Below are 13,245 nucleotides of genomic sequence, written 5' to 3'. Positions count from 1 at the left end.
CTTTCCAGGGTCGTTAGATGAAGCAGATGCAAACATTGTTATCGTCTTTTGATGAAACTAAAAAAAAAAAAAACATTGCAAAGTGAAGGCAGACAGTCTTGTGCTCAGTGGTATTCAATAAGCCCTCTAAATAACTCAGATTTGACAAAACTTAAGAATTAGTTAGGAAAGGCTGGGGAGCGCAATCTGTTGCTAAGTGCTGAACTAGCATGCATGGAGCCCTGGGTTTGAGCACCATCCCTGGGAGGAAGTGGACAAGGAGTTTAAGAGGTCAAGCTCACCCTTGTCTACATGCGAAAGTTGAGGCTAACTTGGACTACCGGAGGCCTTGGCTCAAAACAACAAAAACAGCCCCCAAACTCTTCACTATGGAAACCTGTGTTCTGAGACTCAACAGTTGTTTACAAATCTATTATCTTGAATCTTCTTTTAAAAGACAAAGTAATGTTCAATATCTGCTGATTCTCATTTTTTTTAAAGGCTTGGATACTGGTCCAGGCCCTACTTCCAGGTCAGGTGACAGAAGGTTCATGATCGTAAGTCAGAAGGCTGTTGCGTCACTGTGTCTTAGGCTTCGTGGTTCCTGCTCGGGGGAGAAAAGCAGCACGGATTTCCACAGAAAGCTTTCCTCATATAAAGCAGTGGGAGGCAAGAGTGAGCCTTTCTAAGATTCTAAGCATTGGCTGTGAGTTCTCCCCGATAGAGTGACCTTTTGTACCTTCGTGGTGAACACAGCTCGGCCTACCCAGTGTTCACTTTGTGAACAGGAAGGAAATGAAGATGAGCTGTTAGACCTTAGTGGCCCAGAGACTTTCTTAGGCTGAATATGCCTGACAAGGCTTTCCCCTTTTCAATACCAGGAAAGGCTTTGCAGGATCAGCTTTTTTTTTTTTTTTTTTTTTTTTAAATAAAGGAAGGAAATCTGCAGAAACTACTGAGCCAGGCACCTTCACTAACACAATTTTTCAAATCTCCCAAGTCCTATATGCTGCTACAGTAGCCTATATACATTGGTGAGGAGTCTGGGGCTGCAGGAAGCTCAGTGAGTCAGGCAGGGTCTCATGCTTGCCTGCTGCACATTCTAATGCAGATCAAATCAACATAAAGTGGACACTGGGTCACAGGCCAGCTTTAGCTGTGGCGCAGGGAAAACGCTGAGATGGTGCAGGCTCAGTTTACTTTGCCTGGACAGGAACCTAGTGCCACAGGCTTCTGCTGCTTGTCCCCGACCCAAGCCGGGCTGCAGCACATTCACACCCAACATAAGCAGAGCGAGTGAGAAGGCAGTCAAGGCTCAGTTTCTGAGTTGTCTGCTGCTGTTAAGTCCAATTCTTAAACTCTGGATAAGGAATTTACTATAGTAAAACCAAACAACTGCAAAGGAAAACAGGGAAGGGCACTTGGGAATCTTTTCTCTGCTATTTAAAAAGTCTAAAGCTCGAAAGTTGCTGGCCAAAGGGAAATGAGGCTTGCTCAGGCTTAGTGGCTGCAGCTGCCTTTGGCCTGACACAGGACCAGGAGACTCTGCAAGTTCCTCTTTAGACACACCTCCCAACTCTGAATCCACTGATGCCAGAGCTTCTGTGACACAAAGTAGTCTTTAAAACATTTATTTTTGGTTTAAAAAACAAAAAACAAAACCCTAAAGTGAAAACAACTGTATGTTCTTCCCCAAGGATTTAGAGCTGAAATACCCACATCAGCCTAAACATGGTCACATTCTAAGTTTTAAAATACTACGTGAAAAAATTATTCAATTTTATATATTAACTATGCATATCCTGACTAATAAAAAATAAACAATTTTATTTTGATGCTAATTCTGTATTGGGCCCAAAGGAACAAAAAACACATTTTAATACACAACACACACACACACACACACACACACACACACACTTTCTTGGTTACTGAGATCACAATTAGAACACGAAAACAGTTAAATATCTAAGATACAAAATACCACATTCTTATCTCAGTTACTGATGACCTACACTTCCAGTCGTAACCTATAACTTTATTCCTTTTTATCTTTTAGTTCTTGCCAAAAATTATGCTTTATTTCTTGCAAAAATATTTAATAGTACTAATTTTTAGAGAAGCAGTATGTGATGCTAAAGACGGAGACTCTGTGGAGAGAGGAGCTACATTAAACAAGCAGAAACAGCAACACTGCTGTTTGAGTTCCTCCATTTTCTGATGACTATTTTGAAAGCAACAGCTGATCACAAATGAGAGGGAACAGCGGAGGCAGAATCACTTTGATTCCACTGGAATAAGATGAGGTGGCAGGGACCATGCTACTAATTCACCAAACTATACTGAGGAAGCTATCAAAGGTCAGCTGACAGCTGTGCCACTAAGGGTCCCCAACCAGTGAAGCTCAGTGTGTAGGAATGCAAAGAGCAAACTGTGGCTTAAACATTTCTCTGATTCCATGTGCATGGCATGACCCAATATGCAAGCCTATGTGTGTAAAACCTACACATAGGGAGAAGCAGAGGATTTTAACAACAGTCGGTGAAGAGTCAGTGCTCACAGTCTATGACGGGCAGAAGGGACAGAAGAGAAGCAAGGAAAAGAGAACTGAACACATTAACCAATTCGACACAGCAGACACTCACACAGCACTGTGCCTAGCAACAGCAGCATCCTCCCAGGTGCGCGCTGAGCGCCCTCTGCGACTGATGGGCTAGTAATGAAGCTTTGGTACAGTAAACAGGGTAAAAGGCACGAAAGCTCTCCACCTATTTCAACCAACCAACCAAGGTATCTGGAAGAATTTAAAACAAAATTGGAAATTTGTAACAGACTGGGAAAAAAAATCTATAAATACATAGGGTTTAAAGACTATAACTGCCAAATAATCAGTGTGTTGAAGAAATCACAGGGGGAAGAAGAAATCAGTAAATAGAAAGAAGTATGGCTAGAAGAGACAGAACTCAGAGGGAGACTTTTGGCTATAAGCACCTATACTTTAAAAAGAAGCCAAGCATGCAAAACCTGCCTACTGAGGATACTGAGTGTAAGGTTCACTGAGCTTATGAGTTCCAGTCCAGCCTGGCACATACAGACTGTTCCCAGATAAAACAACAACAAAACCCCCAAAATACCAAAAACTCCCCAAAGACCTCAGATCAATAACCTAATCTTTCACTTTAGAGAGGAAAACAGCCAGCTGTGTGTGGCAGGTGGTGCACATCTGTAGTGGAGCATTTGGAGGCGGCAGGTGTGGGTTCAGCCTGGTCAAGTTCACAGTGCCAGGACCACCAGAGCCATGAGAGAGGATGAGAGGTTGAGGGGTGAGCAAGTGAGCCCCAACAATTGCAGGAACCCTAACAAGTGCAGGAGCACACTAGAGAAACCCGAAACTTCCTAGGAAGAGGAGCCTGGACCATGTGGGTTCTCAGCATCTGAAGGACCATCGGCCCTTGTACTCTTCCTAACACAGAGGGCAGAGCTGGTGAGATCAGCGTTTACAACGATGCCAAAGCGGAGCAAAGAGCCAAGCTTATCTTACAAACTAAAGAAGTCGTCTGACAGTCCTAGCACACTGCAACGACACACTCTGTGAGTGAGATTACCCTAGGAATGTGAGGCTGGTTCAGAGCATGGAAAAAGTGTAATCACTGGGATTTGCCTTGGCTGCAACAGACCTTGAGAGAATTGTAGGTCTGAGGTCATTCTGAACTGCATTGCCAAATCCTGTCTCAAAAAAAAAAAATCAATATATACTATGTTAATATGGGACAAAATGCCACAAGATCAGTGTAATAGGTACAGGGAAACGTGACACCATCTAAAAGTTTCGGGGTAAAAGCATCTCGTAACCTACGGACAGATTACTTTCTCAAGTTGATGGAGAGTAAGAAAATCCTATAGCGACTTCCCACTCACTGCTGACCAACTGAATTCTCCCTTCTACCATGGAGATTGTAATAAAACATGGAAGTTAGTTTATATCTTTTATAGTCACTGTCTACCTAAGGATGAACAAGCAAGAAAGTAAAACAGACTATAAGGAGACATAAAAGACCCCTAGACTCAAATGACATGATCGTGTACATAGAAAATCCTAAAGAATTCTAAAGGTTAGTTAAATTCAGCAAACTTGCAAAAATAGCATACAAAAATAAACCATACTACTACAGAAATAAAGTATTACTACATGACACAACATAGATGATCCTTGAACACATTGTGGGCCAAGATGTAAAAGATTGCACATTGTAAGACTACATTCATTGGAAGTGCTCAGAATGGGTACAGAGAAACATGCGGCTTTACAGTCCCCAGGGCTGGCACGAGTGAGAAGTTCTGTTAGTGGGTGTGTGGTTTCCTTGTGGGGTGACGAACTGTTTTGCAATTAAGAGACCCGTGACAGTTACAATGCCGATGAAGACCCATAGAAACATGACAGTGCAGATACCTTAATGTAAAAGGCCAAGAATTGACTACTCTACAGTTTACAAATATTGACCATCCTTTAAGCATGCAATATGACAAAATAGCTCAACAGTTTCTTCAATAATATTTCATTTACACATGTTAAAATGGCTCTTGGCTAATTCTTTTGTGTTCATTTTTTAAAAATATGTAATATACACACTAAGTAAAAGGACTATCTTGGTTTGCAAGTCTTAACACCTCATTCCTTCATCCTACAATAAATTTATTGAGCACTTACTACATGCCAAGCACACTCCCAGGTATGGGAGACACAGTGGGGAGCAACACCTGCAAGTTATGGGTGTGAAGCTAACATCCCAGTGAAGACGCAAGGAGAGGTTGCCAGGTGAACAGGCATCCTTGAAAGGAAAACAGAGACAATCAGCTGAGCACTGAGGGAGCAGTGCCTGCCACACAGGATGTCCTTGCTCTGCCATATCAGTCAGCGCAGGAGTCCATGGTAAAGATGAGCAGCCACACTGCCCCTACCCTCTTATGGAGTCATGAGCACATTATACATGTGGTATCAAAATCAGCCTCTGAAACACACGCTGGCGAAGGATACTTAGCAACACGGTACTTTTATTTTATTATTTATTTATTTTAATACAAAGCTTTGGCATTAGCAATTTTATGAAAAAATAAAATGTACTAAAAATAAACGCTTGTGTGGCATGATTGGTAAATGATGCACAAAAATAGGTTCTTTTTTCCTTCAAGGCAATCAGTCAGAAAGCAGTGTTTTCCTTCTTCAAAACCATTCTACCCTAAGGAATAAAAGGGAAAACAGAGGTCATTAATCAGTTAAAGGGAGGTTGTCAGCATTCTAACACAACAGAGATGGATCCTAACTGCAGGACGCCCTGAGACTGCCCCGCCCAAGTACCTGTCTTGTCTGAGACAGTGGCTTCTCTCTCACTGGCGGTCAAGCCGCTCGCCCTCTCACAGTGCTTTAATATTCTCAGAGTGAACACGGGGAAAGATGGCTAACAGTGCCTTGTTTATCACATTGGGATAGTGTTATCCAAGCTGGCTTGCGGCTGCCTTTGTTGTGCATGCTCCTCTTATCACCCTGGACTACTATGGCTTATTTGGAAGAGCTAAAGAGCAGAGTTCAGGGATGTGTGCAGCTGTTTCAGACCTTGCTCAGATTCTGGGTGCATGGAGTGTGACCTTAGTGCCTCTCTAACAGGAGCTGAAAAGTGCCTGCAGTCCTTTGGGAAGTTTTCTGGTGCCCCAGGATCCTGTTTGTCCTTTGCGTCCCTGACACTATCTAGTTTCCTGGACCTTTGGTCTTGGCTTCTTCCCTAAGCAGGGTCTCCCTACCACCACATGTGCTTCATTTCTACTGTCCCAAATCTGATCTTTTCCTCTGTGCTGAGGATCCATGCTTCAAACCCCTGGACCTTTGACTATGCATCATCAAAGAAAACAGCCACCATGCAAAGCCTTGGGCACTCCCAGCGCTGCCCCTCCAGTGGAGGCACCGGAGCACGCACTCCTGAGCCTGCCCTGCTTCCGCTCACCCTGAGACCCTCTCTCCAGTGAGGCCCCTCAGTGCAAGAGCAGCAAAGTGCACAGTGCTCCCTCCCTCGTTCCTTTCTGCTCCTTTCCTCACTTCTAACTCCCACCGAGAAGGCCTGGTCTCTAAGCTCATCCCTGTTCCCATGGGGTTGGTGCCAGTGAGCACTGGGACATGGCATAAAATGAGGAAGGGAGGGAGCTAGCTAACAGTCTCTGGGAAAGGCTGACGTGAACAACAGTCACTTTTCATAAGCACTTCTGCTCATCTTTCATAGGCCCAACTAAAGGCACCACATCTCCCCTGTAGCATCTCCTCAGAAAAACTGGGCATTACGATACAGAAGGGCTTTTTAGGACCACCACACTAGGCACTCTGGGAAAAAGGAAAATGGCTACTGCCAAAGACCAATGGTAACTATTGCTTTGCTTAGGACTCCTTTTCCAAACCATCTTCTCAGAAACTACTTTTTTCTCTGATCACAACTGAATACGTCAGTGTTCTTTCGAGCAGTAAGAGCCAAGCAGTATAAAGAAAGGAGCTGGAGTCAGAGGCAGAGGCCTGAATGCCACTGTCAATCCCTCCCTCTGAGCCTCACTGTCTAACTCTGTGGCTATGAGAATCAATGTGACAAGAAGGGAATAGACTTATTCTCTGCACACACCTCAGAAAGTAACATTAAGTCTTTGTGCTCACAAGAAACATGAAAAAAACGAAGATAAACATTGGTCTGACCAAGAGTATTTGACTGAAAAAGTAGACATCTAAAATTCTTGACAAGTGTTTCTCAAACTGCCCCTGAAGTCCGTTTAGAGCTTGCACTGACAGGGAAATAAAGCGCAAGACAGTTTACATCACAGGATGTGGCAGGCAGTGAGAGCTACTCTTGTGAACTTTTGTTTTAGTCATGTATGAGAAAGTACTACTAGGTCGCGAAGTAAAACGGCTTTCATTCTGGGAGATGGCAAAAAAGATGCCTGGTAACTTTGTTTTTGAAATTCAGTCTTGCAAGAGGGAACTAGCAAGAAACTCCAATCCTTGTCACACAGGCTCTGATCCCATCCAGCAGCATGTGACTCAGAGGGTGACCTGCCCTAACAACCCTAGACTACAACTGGCCAACTCACGAGCTTACCAGTATCCATATGGACAACTCTGCCTGATACAAAGTTACTGTCTTCCATAAAACCCATTTCTCAAGACTCTAGAAAGCTCTGCCCTCTTCTGTACCAGCTGTGCAGAGTGAGATCCCTGTGCACACAGAGGGGCACTCAGTCCACAGCAACTCCTCTCTTTTCTGCCAGTCCTTGGGAGCCCTTGAGACACTCTCACCTCCTCTTTCCTCCTGTCTAAGCAAAGCATCTGCAAGACATCAATGACTCAGTTTCAGAGTCTTTTATATATCAACACTCTGCTTATCTGTCAATATTCTTCTCAAACAGAAGCCTAATGAGCTGGCTGTGGTGATGCACTCCACATCTTGGCTGTAAATTTGTTGGTAGATAAAGGCAAAATAAGTAGGTAGATTAAAAAGAAATCCACAAATGAAGAATTATAAAATTGTTTTAAAAAACCTTTTATCCGGAATAAAATCATTTAGGAATTTTTTTTCCCTGTGTCCTTGGGTTTTTTTTTTTTTTTTTTTTTTTTTTTAATTATATGTAAGTACACTGTAGCTGTCTTCAGGCACACCAGAAGAGGGCGTCAGATCTCATTACCAGTGGTTGAGAGCCACCATGTGGTTGCTGGGATTTGAACTCAGGACCTTCGGAAGAGCAGTCAGTGCTCTTACCCCTGAGCCATTTCGCCAGCCCCATTTAGGAATTTTAACCAACCTGTTAGAAAGACACTGGCAGAGTGACTGATCTTTCTCTCTCACGAGAAACGGTCTTACAACAACAACAACAACTAAGTAACTCATGCCTGCAAAACCAAAACCCCAAGTTACAGAAGCTCACAATGGGGAGGAAATATTACCCTAGACATAGAACCTAAGATACCCACCACCAGTATTGTGGCGACCCTGCGGCGTGCACACACACATGTGCACATGCACACACACACTCACTCAATTTTCTCTCTGAATGCGATTATGAATACTGTCCTTTAGGATGGTTTTGAAGGCAAGGAAGTTAACAGTCAAACGAACAACTGCAAATCAACCATCATCAAAATCTAATGGGACTAAAACATGCTCATGAAGACCCATAATTCAGGTTTTGAGTAATGCACTTATGCATGCAACTGAAGCCTATGACCCCGGGACTTGGGCTCCTATTTAGCATTCTCTAAAGTATCTGATGTATAGACTGAGCAACTGGGACGATTCTGAGTAAGAGGACATTAAACTGTCTGGTAATTCTATCCAAGGGCCCAGAGCATCACTATTGATTTGTACTGGTTGTTACATATAGTTGAATTCTTTAAAATATTTAATTAGATTTACTTATTTTATGTTCAGGTGTGTGTGTGTGTGTGTGTGTGTGTGTGTGTGTGTGTGTGTGTGTGTGTGTAATGGCATGTGTGTGGAGGTGAGAGGACAACTTGCAGGAACCTTTATTTTTTTTCTTCCATGAGGTAGATTCTGTGACTGAACTCCAGTCAGGCTTGGCAGCAAGTGCCTTTACCAACTAAATCATCTCACCAGGCCCCTCACTGGTAAAATCTTAAGAACTGGGCTTCTATTATTATCTAGCTTGATTTAGAATGGTCAAGACAATTGGCTACAGACCAAACAATGACATCACTTTAAACGAAAGTGTTTTTGAAATCATGGGCACCTACAGTTCCTATGCTCTGTATCTAATTTCATGGATAAAATTAAATTGGCTTTATAAAGGTCATCTCTCAATTTTTAAATTATATTTATCTATTTATTTTTTGCCTGTGTGTCTGTTTGTGAGCATATGTACATGTCCCATGGTGTATGTGTGTGTGTCTGTTTGTGTCCCATGGCGTTTGTATGCATGTGTGAAGGTCAGAGGATAACTTGTGGATATTGGATTGAACTCAGGTCATTAGGCTTGGCAGCAAGTGGCTTCCCTGTTGAGCCACCCCACTGGCCCCAGATGGCCATCTTTTTCACAGAACTGCAGCAGAACCTCAGCAGAATTTGGCTAACATTTATTGAGCACTTATTACAAACTAGGCACTGTGCTAAGTCAAGAGCCCTATGACACAGACTATTCATTATCTGTTTATTTTGATGATTAAAATAATATTCAGAAAATTTAAATGCCCAAGTCCCACAACTGGAAAAGAGGAGCTGAGTGAGAACCAAATCTGTGTGTCTGACTCTAGCGTCTGACACTAAGGACTGACGAAAAAGTGCATCGAGTAGCATCAACAGAGGTAGCTAGCTGCTGACCAACCTAATACAGAGGTGAAGAGTATTTATCCCCAGGGTGAAGAATGACAGGGTACCACAATAGCCTCTCAATATGTATGGGGTCATGGATGCCACAAGGTATTCCCTGTAAGTATTTGTCAACAGGTAAGATTAGAGGTAACAGTCAGCAAGTTTTTTGTTTCCTCAGCTGAAGTATATTAATTATTCCAGGAGACTGGTTATTGTTGGCAACTTAAAATGCTAGGTCATACTCCAAGACAGAGAGCACACGATATGCACCAGTGGCAATGTGGGCTTGAATGTGGGTACTGGCCCAGGGTTGCATCCATCTCGGAGGTGTATGACTACTCCAGTAAAGAGAGGACTGAAGAGTAAATGGCAACACTCAGAACAAAAGCACACAAGGCCCTTCCAGTATCACATCACCGGGGAATGCTACTTCTGGAAAATCACTGCATCAAAATGATCAAATGTTTCCCCTATGACAGCCCTCATGGCGACATGCAGCATGTGCCAACATTCCCAGCTCTGAACCTTCCTTGGGGGCAGGGCCATCTATCTCACCATTAATAAGACTGACTGGTGATTCATGGAGGCCAAATCTGACTTTCTGTACCCAGTCCTGGCCTCTGTCTGCCCTCTGAGAGACTGTCTATTCTGCTATCTCTACTCCCAACTGTGTTCTGCAGCAGTGATTTCCTTCCTATTTCTTTCCTGTCTTTGATCATAGGCAAAGGTTTCAGTGTTCTCCTGGTATAGTCCTATGAGCACACACCTAGTGGAGTTATTCCTGTCAATGCTGAGGCCACTGACATTCTTCACATATGAAGATTGTTCTGGTGGCCTAGCATCTGCATGACACTGTGGATCCAGCTTTGTACTAAAGGGAGCCTCCAGAGCTTCGCTCGTGTGTGCTGGTCTTACTCAACTCCCATTCTGTGTGACTGAAAAAAGATGCTTAGGAAATCAATTATTTTGCTAACTATGATCCCACTGAGATCGGCACGGAACAGGTGGGAAGCTAAGTCTCACCACCTTCATGAAAATTACATGTTTTCTTGGGATCGTCTGGCACATGCAATCCAAAAAACAATTTGTTACTTACTCATTAGCATTCAAGCTAGCTGTGGCTCTGATGATCATGTAGCAGAGTGTGAGAGCACTGAGGAGGCCAAAACTGGCAATAATAAACCATTCTTCTGTTGACAAAGGAAAGGGAGGAAATCACTCTGGGGAGAAGGTTTAAGTCAAATCGATGTCAACACTTCCCTCAAATACGAAGCAGACGTCAACGGAGGTGTAAGCCAAGGCTGGCTCAAGGAAGTCAAGCAGGAGGAAGTTTGCCAGAAAGCTACTAACTAGAGAAGGTTAGTGGAAGTACTGGGAAAAGCTGCAAGGAGAAAGGAAAGCATGGCTCAACCATCTCTTTAAGTGTAGATCCAGAAGCACACGAGGAGTGGGGCCACCAACAGGCACAGGGAAGTAATGGAGAAGGGCTCTACGTGGACACACGTGTCACTGTGAATTTAGAGGATAGAACAACCATACTTATAATCATTTTCCAAATTTCCTTTTGCTATTTCTGCACGATTCTAACATTCAGTCTTAGATAAAGGTTAGGAACATAGAGTGGAGTTCTTAAAAGTCTTGTGGGTATGCTAAGCAGAAAGCTACTCCTCCAAGCCACTCATGCCTGCCTTGTTTTCTCTTACCTATCAGTATACTTGGAATATTCATATTAAAAGGGCACATCACAGTTGTGCCAAGAAAGTAGGTTCACAACTCCTGCTGGGAAACAAAGCTGGTCCTCTGTCTTTGTAGAAAAGTAGGAGGGCTGGTGACCTAGAAGGCACTTGGCTCATCAAAGAGTTGAAACTCAAGTCAAAATCAAAGTCATATATGCATGGGGAGGAGGGGAGACGAACCTGGGGCCTTAGAACCGATCCACAGTCTTAACTATAAAATAGTCCCACAATAAACTAAATAGGGATGGTTTAACAAGGTAACTCTATAAAGTTCCTCTACATTTGTATCAAGGCATGACAAATGTTAATATGCAAAACTGTGCCTAAAAGGAGAATTTCTTCATTTAAACATTTTAAAATTAGTATACGAAATAATGGCTTCCATATGACTTCATATATGTGACATGAGTATTTTTTCAGGAAATATTTTAAATTATGTGTACATGTATCTATACTTATGTATGTACCTGTGTATTATAAATGTATGTGAGCACAGGTGCCCATGGAGGCCAGGGGTGTGGGACCCCACTTGGAGCTGAAGTTGCACGTGGTTGTAAGGAGCCCCATGTGGGTGCTGGGAACCAAACTTAAGTCCTCTGGAAGAACATCAAATGTTCCTGACAACCCCACCTTGGATATTTCTTAGTCTGGGTTTCTGGAATCCTAAAGCCACATAAACTGTGTGTGCACATGCTTTTTTTTGCTCCCTAGAAAAGGCTTACAGAACTTGTTCTCTAGGCTCTCAGGATGCTGAGTTTGATCCACGAGCTAATCTTTGCAGGCCTGATTGGTTTATGATTAAAATTCCTAGCAAACTCTTTTCATATGACACGGCAATAACTGCTTCTTGGATTACAGATTTCCATAGCATTAGATTTAAGCTTTTTATTGAAGTCAAGACAAACACACAAGAGTCTATGTAAAAATCACTGTTTTAACCTATGTATTTTTTTTAAGTTGGGTATAACATATACTGTATTTTTAAAAAATTCAAGAGATGAATGGCTATCAACAGCAAGGAGCTTAACACAATATTCATTTGCTTTCTTCTTCTTTTTAGCTATAGCTGAGGCTGGTCTTGAACTTCTAATCCTTTTGCCTTTCCTCCTAAGTGCTAGGAGTGCTGGGATTGCAAGCATAGTCCACTGTGCCTGTTTCTTCCTTGTCTTCCTCCACACTGGGAGTGAACCGAGATCCTTACAGAGTATATCTGAGCACTAACCTGACACCCAACCCACGTTCTAACAAACCTTTGTTCATGATACGCGGACCAATATTTAGAAACTTTAATTACATCTGTATTTTGGAAATCTGAACACATAAACCTGTTTGTGGGAAATACCACCAGAGCCCCACCTGCGCTCCAGGAGTACTTCAGTGCCATCTGCTGCTGGTGGGCCACCCTCTGACCTCCCACTGCTAACTTAGCACAGTGCCTCCCTTGTACACAGCGGGTGCTGGCTGGGTAGACTGCACTTGCTTAGGGCAATACAGGGATTTGGAAGGAAAAGAAGGACTTTGGGTCTAGAAAAATCACATGAATTTTCTTTACCAGCATTATGTGTAAATTCTGATAAACGTGTTTTATTTGGTATGTGAATTATTTTTATCATCAAAAGATTTTATTATTAAGATTTTGAAGACATTTCCACATAAAAATGATAAGATGTGTGCTTAATGTAGTAGGTGCTCAATAAATGCCCAATTAATGAAGGACTTATAAAAGCACAATTTTAAATCACCTTTATCTTCTTCCATACTACTAGACCAGTGAACTCTAGACCATAAAACCTGAATGCCAAAGAAGGAAAACCATGAAATGTTGCTAAAACAGGCATTGGGAAATGGTAAGTAACAAGCCAAACTATATCAAAGAATAGTTTTACTCCTAAAGGAATGAAGGCTCTTGGCATTCAGACAAATGGCAATCTTTAGATGGTTTAAAACCATGCATTTCACCAAAACAGACCACAGAAGTCTTAACATGTAAAGAGCAAGCTAGTCCACAGACTGCTCCCCAGTTTGTTACTGACTCCCAGAGGAAGTGGAACCCCATCAACTCCAGGCCTGAAGTCCTGGGCAAGCGGCAGCATAATTAGAAAAGGCAGCACCAGAGTGGCGACGAGAGATGGTGAAAGGCTGTTAGATGGAAACTGCATGGAAAGGATGAAAACGGAGAA

At 42.7% G+C, this 13,245-nt stretch overlaps 1 protein-coding gene across 3 annotated transcripts in view; it reads right to left on the bottom strand.

Annotated features, from left to right (window-relative positions):
* The window catches only part of Rnf130 (ring finger protein 130), a 100,389-nt gene that overhangs the window by 15,955 nt on the left and 71,189 nt on the right, over positions 1-13,245 (bottom strand). Inside the window, exons 8-9 of one of the 3 annotated variants that reach the window (NM_021540.4) lie at positions 10,426-10,519; positions 5,006-5,216 (exon numbers count right to left, since the gene is read on the bottom strand). The exons of 1 other annotated variant lie outside the window; for it this stretch is intronic. In NM_021540.4, coding sequence (NP_067515.2) covers positions 5,201-5,216; positions 10,426-10,519 — 110 coding nt within the window. In that variant the 3' untranslated portion in view covers positions 5,006-5,200. Of the gene's footprint in view, positions 1-5,005; positions 5,217-10,425; positions 10,520-13,245 lie in introns of those variants that run through there. One more of the 3 variants, NM_001290749.1, reaches the window with a different exon arrangement.

The sequence above is a fragment of the Mus musculus genome, chromosome 11, assembly GCF_000001635.26.
Source record: "Mus musculus strain C57BL/6J chromosome 11, GRCm38.p6 C57BL/6J".
NCBI lineage: Eukaryota > Metazoa > Chordata > Mammalia > Rodentia > Muridae > Mus > Mus musculus.
Note: the sequence above shows the minus strand (reverse complement) of the source record. Positions and strands in the feature narration are given on the sequence as shown.